At 42.4% G+C, this 20,782-nt stretch overlaps 1 protein-coding gene across 2 annotated transcripts in view; it reads right to left on the reverse strand.

The window, feature by feature from the left end:
• DCTD (dCMP deaminase) overlaps positions 1-20,782 on the reverse strand; it is a 112,091-nt gene that overhangs the window by 68,402 nt on the left and 22,907 nt on the right. The window contains exons 6-7 of one of the 2 annotated variants that reach the window (XM_063077417.1): positions 19,814-19,888; positions 10,743-10,821 (exon numbers count right to left, since the gene is read on the reverse strand). In XM_063077417.1, the coding sequence (XP_062933487.1) occupies positions 10,743-10,821; positions 19,814-19,888 (154 nt within the window). Of the gene's footprint in view, positions 1-10,742; positions 10,822-18,614; positions 19,889-20,782 lie in introns of those variants that run through there. The other variant, XM_063077418.1, reaches the window with a different exon arrangement.

Here is a 20,782-nt window from a genome sequence, read left to right on the forward strand (position 1 = left end):
TCATTCTCATTCGTCAGTTGATGGATATTTGCTGTGAACATTCATGTGCAAGTGTTTGTGCAGCCACGGTTTCATTCTTCTTGGGTATATACCCAGGAGTGGAATTGCTGGGTTATTTCCTATGTTTTTAGGAATCATGTTACTCTGGAATCCTGTGGGGTTCTCAGATCTGTCTTCTTTCTGACATAAATTCCATTGCTATAAATTACATTTGAACCATTCTTTGCCTGAACGTCACCAGACCCCTTAACTACTACCTCTCTGTCCCCCATGGAAACTTTTCTAAAATGCAAATACAGGCTTTAAAAATCACAATACCACCATTGCTGCAGTGAAATTATGCACTCATACATTGCTGGTGGGGTTATAATTTTTACAACCTTTTTGAAAGGCAATTTGGCCATATGTATCAAGAGTCATTAAAAATAATAAAGCCTTTGACCCAACACTTTCTGTTCGAGGTTGAACAAAACCAATGCCATTTTGTGCCCCACATGCCATGCTGACTTCTGTTTAAACTCATTCTCTTGTTTCACTGACTGGTTAACCCTTAACTTAGGACAAGGCGTAAAAGGAACATAGATTTCAGGGAGTGAGTGATTTATTACAGCAGGTGATATCAGTGGTCTGTGTGCTAACATCACAAGACCCCCTACCTCATGAATTACAAGACACCAGGTGAATAATGTTATCAACTTTTTTTCTTAAGCTGTTTCCTTGAAGTTATTTTTAGTTTTACTATATAAACACTATCTAACCTGCAGAGTGAGAACTCTCATCTGCTGACATCTGATTCTTCACTGTGTCCAGCTTTTCTGTGTGTAAGTCACCCCCATTAGTAAATATCTTTGTATATCTCTGAATGGGCTTCCCACTTTCTTCGTCAGACTCAGAGTACCTTTTCAATTTGGAAAGCATTGTACTTTATTTTATTTATTTATTTATTTATTTATTTTTTAAAAATTTTTTATTTTTTATTTTTTTTTAAATTTTATTTTGTCGATATACATTGTGGCTGATTATTGTTTCCATCACCAAAACCTCCCTCCCTCCTCCCTCCCCCCCCAAAAGCATTGTACTTTAAACACCTCCTTGCACACTTTCATTTGCAAGAATTTTTTTCCTAATGAAACCGTGAGACATGCACACAAAGATTTATGTCTGAAATTTTTTTCTGAAACATTCATTCATTTACTCATTTGTTGATCCATTCACTCATTCAACAAATATTAAATGCCTACTATATACAAGGCACTATTATTAGTATTTATAATAACATAATATTGAGGGAATAAAAGAATTGTCCAATTAGAGAGAACTAATTAAATAAACGTAGTTATGGTTAGAGGACATTATACTATATAGTCATTAAATACTACATTTTTAGAAGAATATTTAATGACATGCAGAAATTCACATTATGGGAAGAAAGCCAGTTTCAAAAAGTATAAAGTATAATCCCAATTTTGAAAGGAGAAATACACACACACACCAAAGTATCAACAGTGACCAACACTAGGAAACAGGATGGAATGATTTTTACTTTTTTGTCCATGTCTCTACATATTTCCAATTTTTAATAAGGAACACAACAAGTATTTTTAAAAATTACTTTAAAAGCATGAAGCAAATATAATCATGCCTCTACTCTATGTAAAACTGTCAACTATTCTCCCTGACATGAAGAATAAAGCAGACAATGCTCCAGCAAAAGCTCCTTCCAACATCTCCAACCTCCCTACCACTCCATATTTCAGCTCACAAAGTAACCACGTCCACCAGCATTTCAGAACTTTCACACCTCAGGGACCTTATCCATGCAGTAGTCCACCTTCCTGGACTGCCCCTCTCTGTTTTCGTTTTTCAACAAGTATTCATTGTGTGCCTTTCCTGTCCAGACTCTGTTCTACGCACTAAGGATACAACAGTCAACACAGACAAGGTCCCTGGCCTCATGGAATTTGTATTTCAGCAGAGGAAGGCAGGTAACGAACACACACGCAAGTGGATAGGTGCTGTTTCCTATTTCTGCTGTAACAAATGACCACAAACTTAGTGGCTTAAAACATCAAAAATTTATTCTCTTACAGTTCTGGAAGGTCCTAAGTCCAAAATGGGTCTTGCAGCGCTAAAGTCAAGGTGTTAGCAGGACTGACTCCTTCTGGAGGCTCCAGGAAAGAAACCATTTCCTAGCCCTTTTTGTCTTCTAGTGGCTACTTGTGGCGCCTTCCTCCACCTTCAAAGCCAGCTGTGGAGCATGTTCTCTCCTGTTTGACCTCCTACCTCCCTGTTATGAGGACTCTTGTGATTGCACCAGGCCCACCGACATAATCCAGGATAATCTTCCCAAATCTCAAGATCCTGAATGTAATCATATCTGCAAAGCTTATTTTGCCATATAAGGTAACATATTCACAGGTTCCAGGGATTGGAACATGGGCATTTGGGGGGGGGGTCACTATTCAACCTACCACATGTGGCATGTCCTATGTGTTCTATGTGTTGTGTGTTGTGGCTAAGGGGGAGCGAGTTTGCTCTTTATCTGAGGGAGTCAGGGACAATTGAGCACAGACCTTACCACCTCGGCATTCCTATAGCTGTTCTGGCAAAAGTATTCGTTTTCCAAGAACTAGTTCAAGTTTCCCTCCTCTGGAGAACCTTGCTCCGTCTCCTACCTCTCCTGTTGAGTTAGTGTGGTCAAGAGCACATCCATGTCTCACTATCACAACGTTTGGCATTCCATGTGGTACTGTTTTATTTACATATGGGTTTTCCCTAGCAGTTTATGAGTTTCTTCGGGACAGAGACAATGTATTGTAACCCCCCTGACAATGTCAGCCATGGTAGCTGTCCAGTGAATACTTGCTAAGCAGGTGAATAAATGAGCAAGAACTGAACCTAGAATCAATATGAATTCAAAGTCTACGTCTCCCACTTAGCAGTTCTCTAACAACAGGCAAGTTATTAACTCTCTCCATGGTTCTTTTCTCATCTGTGAATGGGGTGATAATCATAGTAATGTCATTTGCTTTCTAGGATTAATTTGGGAATCCAATAAGTAAAAAATATGTAAAACTTCCAGTGCCTGTCTTATAGTAAGAATTTCATTAAATTGCATAAAGTTATGTTGTAATATCAGGGGTGAAGAGCAGTTAATAGAAAAGAAGTTCTGAAAATGTGTGCCTAGTCACTTAAAATTAAACTGAGGACCAGAACTGACTGCTTTCTCAATGCAGACTTAGGCCCTTAGCCCCTCATTGCAGGGAAGCGTGTCTTGCTCATATGGCATCCCCCATGGAGACTAGCACATACTTGTTTAGCTCAACAAATATATTGAGTGCCTACTATGTGCCAGCAGCTGTGCCAAGCATACACAGTTGACCAGACCGATTCATTTCATGGCCTTACAGACATGCCATGAACTAAATAGAAGCGACAGGACTGAGGCCAATGAGACTCATGGGGCAAGAAGGGGCTTGTGCTTTGGGCAGTACGGGGATGTTATTTTCCTCAGAAAATGCCTAGGCCAGAACTCCTGCCTTTCAACCTTTGGTGCAATTTCAAGAGAAGACAGTACTTTCTTAAGATATTCCTTATTTCCCATGTAGGCTTCTGTTGACAGCAATACCACTTTGCATCTGTGAAATTTGCTAATGCACGATTCTGCTCTAATGCATTGTAAGGCATTTTATGACATCTGTGAAGCTCTGTCAAAGAACACATTTACAATTGGGGAGAAAGACAACAACACAGGAAGAGAGCAGTGGGCTCTCAGCAAATCTCCATTTCCTCTTCACTTGGAGCTGTGTACCATTGTGCCTGGGGTTGCCTGACTGCAAGATGCTATCACAGCTGTGATTTCTGGGTGAATGTGAGTTTCCCAGTGAAACTCTTTTGTACTCTGAGATGAATGTTGACCAGAATGCCAGATTTCTCTGCCCTTCCACCAAGGTAAGGGCCTTGAGAATGATTCTTGCTTCTCTTTCTTGACAAAGGTGACAGCAAGAGAGCCTTCTCTGGTTGCAATTGCACAGAAGCTATCCCTTCAGATGACTGTGTTTGCAGATCATCCTGCCTTGGTCACTCTTCCTCAGCCTGGTGAGAGGCCACTGACAGGGCCGTGGCACATGCACCTTGCCCTTCACCATCGAGGTGACAGGGATGGCCAGTACAGGCACCGTTCAAGTGGCCACGGTACCAGGGGCGCACTTGACAGGCCCGAGCACTATGACTTCCCTGGTCATGTGCAGATAGTGCCAGAGCTACCTCTCCTCCACCTGCACATGCTCCTGAGCTCAGATTTTTGCTTTACTTCCTAACCTCTGGCCTCCTGCTTAATGTGTCTTCTTTTCCTGCCATCAGCGTATTTTCTCTGAGATGCCGCATGAATTTTCTTTCCTGCCTATTTGCCCTGGACCCGGTGGGAGTTCAAGAGTGATGGGAAAGGGCAACATGGCCATGGGGTCTCTGAGGACTGACCTGGCCTATTCCGAGATTTAAATTTGGTTTTAAGTCATAAAAGGGCTATAAAAACCTTACACTAAATAAAGGAAACTATCCCATCCGGGGGCCTAATCCCTGCCCGGTTCTGCTCGGCTTCTCTCCCTCATTATACTTGTATAATACAGTATGGTTTCTATTGAGTATTTCCTTCCTGTTTTTACACTTATTCTTGCTTCGCTGACTTTATTATCGGCAGAATTTTGCAGCATTTTTTTTACACAGCCATAAATACTATTCAATTCAACAAATGCATACAAATGGTTTCCATTAGAATTTTAATCTATTCTCAAAATGAAAGAAAAGCTTAATATAAATCTTTTTAAATTACCAGGACATAAATTCAGACAGGGACAGCTCCACCTAGACTGCACACAAGGGGTCACATCCTGCTGTCCTCGCTCATAAATTAATTGAGGTCTCTGGTCGCCGTAAACGAACAGTGCAACCCGGAAAGATCATATCTGTCAAGATTGCAGATTGGTTTCCCTCAGACTTTGTAAAAGTCACAGCTTACAATACCTTCATTATGCCGATGAGAATGGCTGTCTCCCCAACTGGAAAGAAATAGGTGTTTTGTTCTGTTGGACCAAGATTTACAGAAAGCAATTTCCCTCCATGCAGGAGATATGACAAACCTGCTGGAAAAAAATGTCATTTCACAACTTCTTTTATTTCATCACCTTTTTTACTGCTAGATGGAGATTCTCTCCCCTGTGCAAATGGGCTGCAGTGACATTTAACGGCTAAGGGAGGTGGTCACCGGTGAGTGGAGGCCCCTCTCTGAGGGGCACGGTTACGGAGAGTTTGCATTTGTCTCCCACCTCCAGAAGCTGGCTGGAAATATCCCCACATCAGCCAGAGTGAGAGAGTGAAACCCCAAGCCCCTCGAGCCCTTGGACCAACTTGAACATGAGAACTCATGTGAGTCTTGACAGTCTTTGGCAAACAGCTGAAGTTGCCTCCATGTTCCTCCTGTTGGCTGAGCCCGAGAACCACAGCGCACCCGCTGTGCCCTTGGCCATCAGTAGCAACTCTCTCAGGACGACTGAAGGGCAGAGTTTGGGCTTAGGATTTTTTTTCCATTTCCTCATGTCATAACCTAATGCTGCTCTAGCAGGGCTTCTGCATATTAAATCGCCTTTTAGCAACTGGGAAGGGGGTGGCGTGATCTGTGGAGAAAAGGCCCCTCATGTAAATGTATGATGGCTGACACTACTCCGCTGAGGAGAAAGGGCAAGATTCACCCAGAGACCAGGGGTCAGCAAACCCCGGGGAACGTCACTCTTTACAGCCACTTCTTTCTCCTTGAGTCAAGAGCCACTGTTCTGGGCTCCTTGCCCAGGGCAGGCCCATCCCAGGCCTGTCACTGCCTGTTTTCTGGGCCACGCTTGGCCAGAAGTCTGAGGAAGTCTAAGGAGGGGCGTGTGGGAGTGCTTTGGGTTTTGAGAGCTTCTCTGGGCTTCATGTGCCAGAGAGAAAGTGGGCAGCCAAGGCGAAATCAAATCCCTCTCTAGCCAAGGGGGAGAGCCTGGCCTTGGGCAGCCACCTGTGCTGCCAATAAAGCTTCCTACCTGCACGGCCACTTAGCTGCACTGGGCGGGGAGCACAGGGCCACTAGGAAGCCTGGTGGGGTACTGTTTCTATGGGCTGGTAAGATTTCTGCAAATCTTTTTACAAATGATTATCTCTATCCACATAAAGTGGCATAATAGCCTCTTTGCTTTACCGAGTGGTGCTGGCTGTTCAAGTGCTTATTTCTTGATTCTTAGCCCATTTGCTTTCCATTAGCAATAATCCCAAGCCTGCAAAACTCCAATTACTAAGTGATAATAGAAATGCAGCTCTGCCTCGAATTGTCTGGAGCACAGGGTCCAAAGTGGGCCCAGGTTCCATGCACAGCCACATTACGATCATATTTATGCCATAAGAGCAAGACATCTGGCCAGGCCCTGAGTAAAAGACCCAGGGGAGTTGAGTGGGTTCTCAGTGATGTCTGTACCGCAGGGTCCTGTGGAGCTGGTTGAAACAGGACAGGTGTTCCCGAGACAGTCCCAGATGTTCACACGGAGAAGCAGGAGCAGGGGCTATAATGCAGGAAGCTGAGTAGACATGGGCTTCTTTGAATTCTTGAGTTAGGGGAAAGGATGGGCTTTGAGTGAATTTTCCTCCCAAAATTCATATGTTGAAGCTCTAACACCCATTGTGATGGTATTTGGAGACAGGACCTTTAGGAAGTAACCAGGGTTAAATGAGGTCATGAGGGTGGGTCCTCATGATGGGCTTAGTGCCTTTATAAGAAGAGACCAGAGAGCTCTCTTGCCCTGTCCCCTCCCCACGACGGGAGCACACATGAAGAAGGCAGCCGTCTACAAGCCAGGAAGAGAGTCCTCACCAGAACCCAACCATGCTGGCATCTTGATCTCAAACTGCCTGGCCTCCAGACTGTGAGAAATAAATGTCTGTTTATTAAACCACTAAGTATATGCTACTTTGTTAAAGCAGCCTGAGATGATTAACACAGGATGACAGGGGACTGAGTGACTGTAGAGACAAACAGAGCAAGGTGTGGAGTTAAAGCCAGGTGGGATGGTTCAGAATTTAACCCAAACTGAGGAGAAAATTCTGTGTGGCCCCTGGTGACTGTGCTAGGGGCAGGGGTGGCTACTTTGTTTTTTTGGTTTTTGTTCTCAACTGTAGCCAAAAAAAATTTTTTTTTACCATCTTGACCATTTCTAAGTGTACAGTTAAGCAGTGTTAAGTACATTCACTTTGGTGTGCACCATCTCCAGAACTTTTTCATCTTGCAAAACTGAAACTTATATCCATCAGTAACTCTCATTTTCTCCTCCTCCCAGCACCCTGCAACCCCCGTAATACTTTTTGGGTCTATGAATTTGCCACTCTGGATAGCTCATGCAAGTGGAATCATTCAGGACTTGTCCTTTTGTGACTGGCTTATTTCACTTAGCATAATGTCCTCAAGGTTCATCCATGATGTAGCATATGTCAGAATTTCCTTCCTTCTTAAGGCTGAAGAATATTCCACTGTATGGTTATGCCACATTTTGTTTATACATTGCTCCATCGAGGGACACTTGGGTGACTTCCACCTCTTGGCTATTGTGAATATGCTGCTACGAGCATGGGTGTGGGGCGGCTGTTTTATAAAGCAGACATGTCAGACATTATAACAGTGCTCAGATCAGCCCATCTGCCCCATTACCCCCTCCAGCTCCTCCCGAAAGGACTGACCGCCAATTTTCCCTCCTGCAATTCCCTGCCCTTGGCACAAGCTCACTATACCTTCATCAGTGCTGCCCTCAGTTTCTTTCTTCCTGAAGCTCCTGCTCTTGAAACAACCTCCATTTTTACTTGCTTCAGGCCTTCAAGAATATCTATATTTTTTCCATTTCTCCCTCAACCTTAAAAATACCCACCGCTCTCAGTTTGTTTCACTATCAAGCCCCTCTGCTGAATTCCACCAAGCAATATCCTTTCCTCTTCCAAATTTTTCTTCAAATTCTCTCATCTCCAAGATCCTCTTTTCAATATACTAGCAAAGTAGACTGGTGTAACTTCTCTGCTTCACACCAGGATAAACAGATCCAAAAAGACAAAACGACAACAGAATTTGTAGGTGATCTCGATGTTCATTTTGGTAAATTTTGTTCCCTTGTTCAGGTATCTGTACACCCATCCCCCCCACCCCCATGAAACCTTGTAAGGCATTTCCATCGCCATACATAGTGCAAACATGTGAAGGGGGGTCCCGAGCAAAGTCCATCCTGAAAGCGTATTCTTTCTAACAGTAAAACATAGCAAAGAAACCGGGTGCCTGTGCTCCTCCTCTCTGACCCCTCTGTGCTTCTCTGAGTAGCTTCCCACTCAAATTAATTGTGGCACCAGCCACATCCCTTTTAAAAATTGTTTAAAAATTAATAGACTTTGTTTTTTAGAGCAGTTTTAGGGTCACAGGAAAACTGAGTGAAAAGTATAGAGAATTCCCATATTACCCACCCAATTCCCAGGACCCCGCCCCAACACACACAGTTTTTCCTATTAGTACCATCTGGATTCTGTCTCTGGGGCTGACCCTCTCTCAGAAGCTGTAGCTGACCTGTACCCCCCCAGCACCTTCCCCATCCCCAGAGACAGTCTGAGTCCACTGTCCCGAACTTTACAATCTGCCTCTGCTGCAACTGGCCTGCCCACGAACAGCCCTACTCTGAGATAAGATAAGAAGTCCTCTGAGGATGGCTCTGCGGCACAGCTGTAGGGACATCGTGCACAGAGAATACCATAGGACGATGCTCCCAGGAGTCATGCAGAGTGACACCCTGCTATACAGACACCAAGCAGCCTCTGAACATGGAATCATACATGCCCTCTCTAGGAGTCACATGGTATATGACAAGCAAGGTCCATTTATACCACCCCATGACCTGCAGTGTTGCTCTTTGGCCCCTAGAGATGGGAAAGGGAGTCTGATTGGATAACAGAGCTTTTCTGACCAAGCCTTCCACAGATCAACTTTATCTTCTCATTCAATTAGTCATCTAATACTTATTTAAAAACACTCCTAGTGCAGGCACTGTTCTAGGCACTAGAGAGTCAATAGGATAAAATAAGCTCGGCCCCTGCTGTCTTGGGTGGAGACAAACAGAAAACAGTAAAGCAAACAAATAGACAAAATAATTATGTAAGAAATTGGGTGATATGATAGCAACTGGGAGTGCTGATATGATAGCAACTGGGAGTCAGGGCAGGCTGGGGAGGCCTCTCTGAGGAGTAAGTCTTGACCTGAAATGCTGGGAACATGAAAGATCAAAACATCTGGGGGAGAACACGTTCCTCCAGGAAGGAGAGATAGCAAGCATAGCAGCCTTGATCTGGGAAGGAACATTCAAGAAGCAAAACAGTCCAGCGAGGCCAGGGCATCAAGAGCAGGAGGGTAGAAGGGGAGGCTGGCAATGTAGCCCTGGGCGGAGGGCCACAGAGAATGGGGCCCACCTGCCCAGCTTCGTGACTTGCCCCCTCTGCCCAATGGTACTTAGTCCAGGATTTAGGTTTTGGCACTGGCCTCGGAGTTGGGAAACCTAGGTCCTCATCCCAGTTCTACGTTAAAGATGTGCAAGCCTGGGCAAGTCCCTTGACTGCATATTCTTATCTGCAAAGCAAGAGTTCAAGACTTGATTCTAAACTCTAGTATTCTCCAGAAATGACCCTGAATGCAGACTCACAAACGACTCTAGGACTCTGAATGCCAGGGCACTGCGCCTGCATTTAAAGAGCCTAGCATCTTCCCCTGCAAACCTTGCTGCTCCTCCAAGAGTGGAAACCTGCCAACCCACAGCCGAGGGACACTAACAACTCACTTGGCCAGTGAGCAATGTCACGGTCGTGTCCAAGCGAGCAGAGGCAGGAGGAGAGAGGTAACAGGCAGGAAGCCCACTCCCAGACAATGAGACTCTGAAGAGTCCTGACCGAGCAGGAGCCTAAATTGAAACATCATCCCAGTGCAGTGCAGTGACCGCACTAACGCGAGTTGGCAAAACTTCAGACAGCAGGCGATGTGGCTATAGCTGCTGCGCCAGGAGCTCCAGCTGGCTTCCTGACGGGGCCAGCGCACCCCGGGGTGTTCTGAAGTTCACTAGCATCACCGCCGGTGGCTGAAACAACTAATCCTTTCATCAATTAAACTGCATTTCCAAGGCGGCATTTTGCCTCTCCTTGGAGGAGCTGTAGGACGTACTGGTCGTCTGTGCTGGCTTTGAGACCCATCTCCAGGGCTACAAACCAAGCACTTCTGTGGGTGCTGCGGGGAGCAGCACTGGTGAGGATTTGCTGACTGGTCATTTTGTCCCCCACCCCCACCACTTACAATGCAACAGATGACATTCAACTAAAGGGGCTCTGCGATAGGAGAGGCACAGTCCACATTGAACCCTTCCTGTGCCCGCTCTCCTTTACTAGGTGAGAATTTGCCATGCTGCCTCTTAGACTGAGGTGCTGTTGCTCTTTGGTAAAGAAACCCCAGTTTTTTGGGAGGAGGCACATGTCACAGTGATGCTCCTTGCTTCTTTTTCCTCTGAATTTCATAAGCTAAAACTGCATTTCAGAACCTTCTCCTGCCCCCACCCGACCCCCATCCCCTTTAAAGATAGCAGTAGCTGCTTAATCAAAATGTACTAGTGAAAACTCAGGTTCATACTAGGCAGAAAGGGGCTGGATTTACTTACATGTGTATTTTTGTCAGGCACTTTTCTTAAGCCAGCTTGTGCCATCCTTGTGTCCTGGGTGTGACCTAGGGCCAGCCTGCTTCAGTCAACAGCACCGGGAAAGAGCAGAAAGGAGAGGTGAGGGGAAGCAGCAGACTCAGTGTTAGTAGTTTGTGAAATCTGTGGAACTAAATGAAAACTCCACTGTGCCCTTTCCTCAACCCTTCCTTCTTGGAAGTCAGAGCTGTAATCAGCTGCATTTCCCTTCCATTTCTGACTCTAGTAATACGACAGAATCAAGGTCACAAGACGTGCAGAGAACATGCTCACAGTATGAAGTTTCTTCTAAGTAATACTTCTCTAATTCATTTATTAAGAAATTAAATAGTTGATCCATTTGAACTCTCATGAATAGATATTAAATGTTGCTTATTGTAAAAAATGCTAATAAATCATTAGGGTTTTAAAAAAATCACCACCAAATGGCCAACAAATTAAATTTAAATCATTAAGTCTGATGTTCCTAGAGAGGAATCACAGGGGGTGGTACATTACAGAACCTGTTTTTATTTTGTGTGGTTTTAAACACCAAGAGCCCGTGCTGACTCCTGGCTTGTGCCTCCCTGGCCCTTTTCTAGCTGGCGGTGAGCATCTGAGGCAGCTGACTGGGCAGGAGTGGCAATTTGGAGGGTGGCCGGGCTACCTGGGCTGCAGGGCCATGTCCATGACCTCAGCCTCACATTAGTCCTCACTCTAACCAGCAGAGCTAATCAGCGCCAGCATGTGCTGCTCAAGTGTTGATTGCTCTGTTGCTCTTCCAGGGCTGCTGATAACTAAAAGCTCCACCATGCAGATGGCCAATCAGCCTCGTCTGGCCTTAGAAAGAAAAACTATCGTCCCCACTCAATGAAAAGGATCCAGGAAACACGAAGCCCCCAGCATGTGCACACAGTTTTAAGCAGAACTCAGAGCCTACCTTTCCAGCAGTATGCCAGGGCCGCGGCAAGACCATGGCTGAATGTTTCAGCCTCTTGCAATATGCTGCTGTGACTTGACTCAATTCACCGTCTCTTATCAACATTTTAACACAGGGGCATTAAATAAGGAGAGTCTGTGATGTTCTCATGTGTAAAACTGTAACAGACTGGTTCATTTTTTCAGCTGCAGCAAACCAGGTGAGAAGGAAATGATCAACTCTAAAAAAAATATCTTTTTTTCTCCCACTCAGGTGATGTCACTCAGGCCAAGAAATGCATGAAAAGAAAGGGGCAAAGTCTAAACGAAACAGACATCTCCAAAGTGCCTTTCAGGCTAGAGCCGTTCTGTCATCTAAGAGCGCAAGCCTCTCAAAGCACGGTGTTGCTAATTCTTTCAGGGGGTCCACGTTGTCAAAACTATTTGGATTGTAATACTAAGATGTTTTTGCCTTTCTCACTGGGTTGACATTTGCACAGAGGCAACCAAAGTGATGGTGAGTACAAGTGCTGGCAAATGAATCAAGGCACGAATCACAGGCAGTGGCACGAACATGCGCTAGTCTTCACCACCACAAACTCGGGGAAGGAAAACGGTGGCCAGTTTCACTTAAGAATGTCCTTATTGAGGCCTGAGAAAAGCATTACTTGTACTAAATCTCGAGCCTTGAGTAGTTCTCTTTTCACCCTTCCCTGGGATGGTACAGGCAGTGTGCGTGAAGTACGCGGGCAGCACTCCCCTGCACGAGGGCCGGCTTCAGGAAAGGCACATGCAACTGCTGGAGCCGCAAGCGGAGCTAGCCTCTTTGTTCATGGAATGCTGTTCTTACTTGAAAGACTGACAAACTATGAATACTTAGATTTGGGACACACATTTTCTTAAAAAGAAACAAAATAAGTCTATCACTTCAAGGAAAATGAAGTAATAAAATGATAAAATTCAAGCTTTCAACATGAAATTAGAATTTTGAAAAATTATCTGTCACTGTGAGTGTGACTGCTTCCCAATACTTAAAAAAAAAATTTCTGATGAGATCAGGAGTGATATTCACAAAAGTGATTTTTGGATATTATATAATGAAATGAGTCAACATTTGGAAGATTTGCGCAATTCAGTAAACTAGTAGTTTCCAAATGACCAATGCATGTTATAATATCATGCGAAGGTAAAACATCAATTCAAAATACAAGACAGACCAATGGATTTTAATGTAAGATAATATGAAATGCTCATTGATATGGTTTCAGATTTCACGTTGCAACTAACTTTTAAGAAACTTCCACTTACGAAGTTGTGTGGTACCAAAGACTATCCACATTTTTCTGAAAATGCTATTCAAATATGCCTCCCTTTTCCAATTACGTATCTGTGTATGGATGGATTTTCTTCATATACTTCAGCCAAAACAACATATCGCAACAGATGGAAAGCACGCGCAGAAATGAGAATCCAGTTATTTTCTATTAAGCCAGACATGAAAAAGATTGCAAAAATGTAAGACAATGCTACTCTTTTCACTAAATATTTTTATTGTCCTGGAAAAGTTATTTTTCATAAAAGTATATTACTTATGTTAACATGTACAGTGTTTATTGCTGTTATTTTAAATTAATTAAAATATTTTTAAAATCTGTTGTAATTTCCAATGCAGTAAATATCAATAGATATAATCCACATAAACAAAAGTGTCTTTGGGATCCTCAGTAATATTTAAGACTGTAAAGGGACTGTGAGACCAAAATGTATGAAAACTGCTGATTTTAAGGAACCTTAGCATAAGGCAGCTGGAGAAAGGAGCTCTCTTAAGAAGCAGTGTCACTGTGAAAATGTTCCAGATTAAAGAGGCTAAAGAGATATAACAACTAAATGCAATATCAAACCCTGGACTGGATTCTGTACTGAACATGTTATGCAGAAAATTATGGGGTCAACTGACAAAATTGGTCTATGAATGATAGATTAAAGTATTCTAACAATATTAAACTTACTAACATCAATATACTGTGATTATATATGAAAATATCCCTATCCTTAAGAAATACACAGAATATTTAGGAGCTGAAGGCCGTGACATCACGGCCTCAAATGGTGTGTTTGTGGATATATGAGGGTATTTTTAAAAGTTCATGAAACGGCATTAAAAGATAACATGAATCTTTCCATGAACTTTTTGAAGACCCTTCATATATATTACTCTTTTATAGCTCTGACTAACTAAAAAACTAAGATTTTCTATACAGAAGTTTAAAAGTCAATGCAAAATTCACAAAAATTCCTATGAAGCAGGTAACATTTTTCAACTCCACAAATACCTTAACACTGAAGATGTGAAAAGCAGCTGAGTAGAAATTACATAATTAGACTGTTACACAATTTTCCAAGCATGGAGTATGCTGTGGCCAATATCATTAGTAACAGCCTGGAATGCCCAGTACCCTGCCAACCTCCCTTGTAGCTAGGGGTGGCCATGGGATCCAGCTGTGGCCAAAGAAGAGAATATTTGTTAGGGGCTTTTTGGGAAAATTTCTGCTTTCCTGATCAGAAGGACAGGCAAGAGGGGAGAAGTCTTACCCCAATGTCCTCTTGCATTTAACACGAAGGGGACTCCCACAGCTTGACAAAACAAGCTTGAGGACACAAAGCTAATGATAGCCAAGTGAAAATAAAGAGAAAAGCCTAGATCTTTGCTGACATCATTGAATAGCTGAACCAACTCTAGCAAATTCTTACCACAGTACTTATTACAGGAGAAAAATATACTGTTTCGCCACTGACAGTCAGGTGTCTGGTACTTCCAGCTGCATACTTTACTGATGCCTGCTTATTCAGGAAATGGGGAAAAGGCAGAATAAATACGGAAGGCTGCACACCATGTGCCACTGTGCAGAGAAAGCAACTCCAGAACAAAGTGCCACTTAAAACCTAGAACAAATGGCATGTTCAAGTCTTTAACAAAACCAAGATGTAACAATTTTCATTAGCAAAAGTTAAAATAAAAAACTACAACAGTAAGCATTCTACAGTGATTTAAGACCTGAGAAGGTCAAGGCATCCTCTAATCAAATGGATATCAATGAAAACATCATCTCTGGGTGTTCTGCCAAGGGTATACATTATTGCCAAATTCCTAATTCAAAACCATATTTAAGAACGCTTTAAATGAAACACAGAAGTTAAAAATAAGACATTTAAATAGTAATCTCCCTTCTCTCTCAAAGATAAATGTGCCCATTAACCCTGGATGCTAACAGGAAGATTTCTTTCTCTTACATACTATATGCCAATTTTTTCCAAGCCATTCATGAGGAAATCAGCACAGAAAAAATAATTTAGGAAGCTGGCTCCTGCTCAGCTACTTCACTGAATTAAAGTGCAATCTGGTTCATAACTTTTAAGTGGACATATTAGAAATATGTATTAAACCCTTCTGCCTAAGGTCCTGTGCAAACACATGGGGAGGATGAGAGACAGTTGGGTATAAAGACCCACCAGATACCACAGAGGCTCCTGTGGAGTTTACAATCTAGTTAGAGCAGGAAGAGATAAATGTGAAAAGTTAAATGAAACATCTCAATAACAGTTTTAGACAGTAGAAGAGATGTCATAAAATAGTGCACAATTCCTTGCCAAAAAGACTGTTACTGACATTAAACACTGCAGGATTTCAAAGATGAAAAAGTCACTTCCAGTGGAGGAAGGTCTGGGGAGACTCTATAGGGAGGGCAGGATCCAGCTTAATGCTGAAAGATGCACAGAAACCTGTGGGTGGTCGAAGGAAGCACATTAAGAGAATCTTAGAAATGCTGGCTTTAAAAAGAAGGTAAGAACAGCTTGAGAACAGGTGACTGGTATAGGGAGGGAGGCAGATGGTCAGGGGCTGAGAGGATGGTGCCAGCTTATTGACGAACATTGGACATTCAAAAGAGAATGGCAGCCAAAAGTGGAAACAAGCCAACTGTCCATCAGTGGGTGGTTAAACAAAATGCAGTATATACATAAAAAATGATATTCTTCAGCCTTCAAAAGGAAGCAATTTCTGACACATGCTACAACATCTAAGAACCTTGAAGACCTTATGCTGAGTGGAATAGCCAGTCACAAAGAGAAAATTCTGTGTGATTCCACCTCTGTGAGGTACCTAGAGTAGTCAAGTTCATGCAGAAAGTAGAATGGTGTTTGCCAGGTGCTGGGGAGCGGGGAAGAGGGAGTTATTGTTTAATGGGTATGGAGTTTCAGTTTTGCAAATTGCAGAGTTTTGGAGATAAATGGTGGTGATGGCTGCACAACGTAGTTGCACTGAACTTAAAAATGGTTAAGATGGAAAATTTTATGTTATGGATATTTTACCATAATTAAAAAAAATTTTTTTTTTAAGAAAGAAAGTGGCAGCAGGCAAGCAACAGTGTGGACTGGAACTCAAGAGTATGTGGTACTTGAGAGAAAACAGCAGTTGGCTACCAAACATAAGGGCCGCATCTTTTTTCAGCTCCAGGCCTGTGAGACCCATAGTTCCACACAGGCATTCCACTCCTGAGTGCTGAGCAGATAGACACCTTTCTTTCATCAACAAAGCCCCCCGCCCCCAATTTTCTTTGGAAATACTAAACTTGTTTTCATTTAACGAAGGACCTTTAGAATCTTGTAATGTCCTAGGTGTTGGAAACAGAGTGAGCACCAGGCTCCTGCAGAAATCCACTTGTGGCCTCTGCCTCTACCCACTGGCCTTACTTCCATGTATACGGACATAAAAGGTAGAGAACGAGATCACAGAGAAAATGAAGTGCAGGTCACGTGGGCATGGCTGAGGTACATGGAGAGTGTTAGCTTTAAGCAAAGCTGGGCTTCGTCCTGCCAACATTTCTAGTATCCAACCATCTGTATCTATTCTGACTCTACACTAGGAACTATCAGAGAACCCAATGCATGGTAGGCACTCACTATTTGGAGATTGATATATTCTCATGATGAAATGGCTTTAGACTCCTCCAACAATTCTGGAAGGAAAACAGGACAAGCTAAAAGTCTTTCTAGAATTCTGGGGCAGTCCTAATCTATTCTAAACGTGTTAAGCCTTTTCCTGTAAATGTGATCGTGGCCACAAAACGTCCTGGGCCTGGAGTTATTTTACCTACACCTCTGCAGCTGGCAATCTATAACTCACCATGTAGTCACCATGATTCCCTGTCAAGAGATAAGTTTGCAAAGCACTGTCCCCTTGAGTCTGGTCCTTCCACTGAGCCTTAGGCAGGCCTCCTGGTTAATGACTAACAGAAACTACCATTTTTAGAGTGGCTTTACTTAAAAAAAAAAAAAGTAAACTATAAAGATTAGAACTTATCACTATCACCAATAGGAAAATCACCTCTCTATATTCCTCAGGTCCTTCAACCTAAATATTTTTAATTCTCAGGTAGATATGGACATTGGAAGATCAAAAATTATACCTGGCCCACAGGAACTTTAGATGACTTGGGCATACACATCTAAATTTTTATTTATAAGCTCTTCTCAGTTTTTATGTTTATTCTCTTATTTTGCTTCATTTTTAATTTAGGAAAAGATGGTTAATATATTAGATCACTTTCGTTGCTGGTTCTTGCTGGGCTTCAGAAGTCTTTAAGGACAGACTCCTGAAAAAAAAAAAAAAGTTAGAAAAGCATAAAATGTGTCGGGGAAATGGATCATTTCACTCACAAATTTTGCCTTTTAAATGTAGTTCTACCAACGGTTCTGTGAAAGATGGTTTCCTTACTGTCATTTATTAGCCATGACAGGCAGCAATACTTCTCTCAGATACAGTCTCCCTTCACCACAATTATCCAGTCATGCCTGCGAGGCAAAAGGCTGCTCAAAACTCCTTCCTTCTGGAATCCTCTTCCCAAAGGCAACAGTTCAAAGCAAACCTCTATTAACTGGAACACTGACATCTGCAGAATTCTCTGGACAGGACAATTCCACTACTACTGTAGTGGTACCAGAAACTAAGACATAATCACTTACAGTCACCAGGAAATCAGGTTCAGCAACACAGTTCATAGGTGGAAGCCTTAAATACCCACAATGACAGTGTCACCAGCCCATAAACAACCCAACCACTGTCTGTCAGTACATGGACTTCTCTCTTACCAAGGACCCTTCCTTGTTAGCCTTCCCACAAAGAGGAAAAAGAAAAAAATTCTTTTCACTAAAAGTCAATGCAACACACTAAAACAAAGTACAAGATAGTATTAAAATTAATTAGATGCACTACTGGCTTATTAGTCCCTATACACATTTACAAATGTGACATAAAAATTGCACATTCCTTGCTAACAGAGCTCACAATTCATAACTTGCAGCAACATAAAAATCTAAAATATTTTCTGTCTTTAAGTCTGCTGATTTCGTTCTTCTACATACCTCTTGCTTTATGCATCTGGAAGCAAACAGAGGGCAAGGGGTTTGAAGGAGAAAAGAGAAATGGAGGAGAAAAAAGAATAGAGACTGAGAAAGAGAAAGAGATAAGAGGGCGGCAGAAGATGGAATTCAAGACTGAAGCATGCCAGGATGGAGGTGGCCCAGGACCTGCGACAAGGAGCAGGTATACAGGAAGGAGGGTGGGCAGAGGGCCTTGTCTTAACATGTGAAATCTGCCCCAAAAAGAAGTATCACCCACCAACCCTGGGGAAAACGCACAGCTTTAGTCTCTCAAAGTGTTCCTTGAGCATTAAGACATATGTAATGTGCTTCACAGACAATACAGAAATGACAGAAACAGAGTTAAGCATATAATTATAACAACATAAAAATGAACGTACTTCGGTGTGCTAGATTTTAATAAGATTTTAATAATATTGGTAAGCAGCCAAATTACAAAATGCCCTAGGATATGGAGTACAAAACCTCAGAGACAAAATAAAAACTCATGAAAATATAAGAGCACTTTAAAAAGGTAATAATCTTTAGGACAGAAAAAGCATTTTCTCAACAAAGGTACTGAGCATGTTTAATAAAAATTAAGTGAGATTAAAGACAGGGGCATAGCCACACATCCTAGCTCCCAGAGATCAGGAAGGTGAATTTGTGCAGATGACAGCCTGGCACCAGGAGCACACACGAGCTCCAGTCACCAGCAGATCTGTAATAAAGCGCCTCCAGGAGGGCGGAATGTCTCACAATTCACTTACAGGATAGGAATTCATTTACTCTCTGGCTGTACGGCGGCCTTGGAAATGAACCGTGCTGGCACGCGGAAGCTACATATTCTCACCCGGTGGAAGGGGCTGGGTGGATGCCCCCCTCCCATCCACACAAGTGCAGCTGCCGCCACAGCAGGGCGTGGTCTGGGGATGACAAGTGGAGACAGGATGTCTCCTCTGGGAACAACTCATTATTCAGATAAACTAAATGTAAGAGCTCCATGTGACCAACAAACCAAAATAAGAAGCCAAAACAACAGGAGGCCCCACCCCCAGAGGGATAATGTGCCACTACCCTGTGTGTAGCAAGAAGGCAGGAACAGAGAATATATTCCTGGTTCAGTTACGCTTATCATCTGTCAAGACAGATGTGCCAGCCTAGCTAGGTTTTCTGGGTGGGTGCGTGGGGGTTTCCTTCAACTCTATGCAGCAAATACTTTCATGTGCTTGACATTTGGGTCCTAATTTTTTTCCAAGGGCACTACATGTTATGCTTCATTTGGGCCAGATGTTCAAATCAGTGTGTCTGCTCATCCCCGCTAAGAACGCGACAATTATTTATTTGTCCTTCCAGCACATGTAGCAGTGAACAGTGGCTGCTGAAATGCAGAGGATGACAGATAGCTGATGCCCTTCTGCAGAGCAACCAGCACCCCAGCAACAGGACACAAGAGGAGGAGGCATCCTCTCTCTAGCCCTGTGCGACAGGCTATCTACAGGTCGCTTATTTTAAACCCTAAATCAATAGTTTAAACAGATGAAGATTCCATGTGACAGGAGAGACAGTAAAAAAGATTGGAGGCTTTATATTCTTTAGATGTCTACTTCTTCTGTACTGGCTATTAAAAAGTTACGTGTAACTTCAAGATGAAAGGCATTAGTAGCTTCTTAGAAGAGGATAATCCCAATCTTCTGGAGATTTAATGAGAGGTAACTCACTGAAGCTTTTGACTCGGTCTGCTGTTAATTGAATCAAAGTCAATGACGATCTTGCTGCACTTTGGTGTGAATTTCCTAAACATAAAAACAAAATATACAAAGATATTATCCAGTGAGTAGTTAAAGTGATTTGTTTACTTTAACTTAACCTATATTTTCTGTGTGGAGAAAAAAATGTCCTGGGATTTGCTTGATACTTTATCTCTATAGGAGCCAATTACAGTGCACCATACTGAGAGAAATGCAGACCAGAAAAGACTAAGGCAAAAAAGATGCATGGGGTGGCTTGGTTTGTATGTTCTTCAGCTATCTGAGTTCATGAATTATCAGGGAGTCAGAGGATTTCTAACAAGTTAGCTGCACGACATGATATCTGATTACTAGTTTTCCCATCAGATTTATCTTGTTTCCTTGGAAATTTCTGCAGCCAACTTAGAGTTGCTCTAAAGCAAAAACCAGTAAATTTCCTTTTGCCTCTCATACACAGCAAAAATCAACTAGCTTTAGTGAGAAGTAATTTTTTAAAACCATGTTCTAAAAATGCAAACATAAAATAAACCCACTATATATTTTTTTACTGATTGACTTCTTACTCATTACATATTACTCCTACAACAATTAAAAAGAAAATATTTGGGGACTAAACATATTCTTTCAAGAATCAGTGAATAAGAGAGTATGTAAATAATTTGGGTTTTAAGTCTCATAAGGCACAATGGTTTAGTTTGAGCCTCATTACATCTAACCTACATCCCTAATGATGAACACAAGTTATCTATAGTAATAGTACCATTACTGCTGATCACAAACACCATCAAACTTTGTAATACTTTTTGATACTTCACAGTATCAAAAGAATTCTCTGCCATGAATCAAAAGTGATCCAGCTCACTTGCAAGTAAAACATACCTCACAATCTTAGCAAAGACGATTGTAAAAATCCAAAAGACTTCAAATATCAATTTAAAA

Source organism: Cynocephalus volans, chromosome 13 (genome assembly GCF_027409185.1).
Source record: "Cynocephalus volans isolate mCynVol1 chromosome 13, mCynVol1.pri, whole genome shotgun sequence".
NCBI lineage: Eukaryota > Metazoa > Chordata > Mammalia > Dermoptera > Cynocephalidae > Cynocephalus > Cynocephalus volans.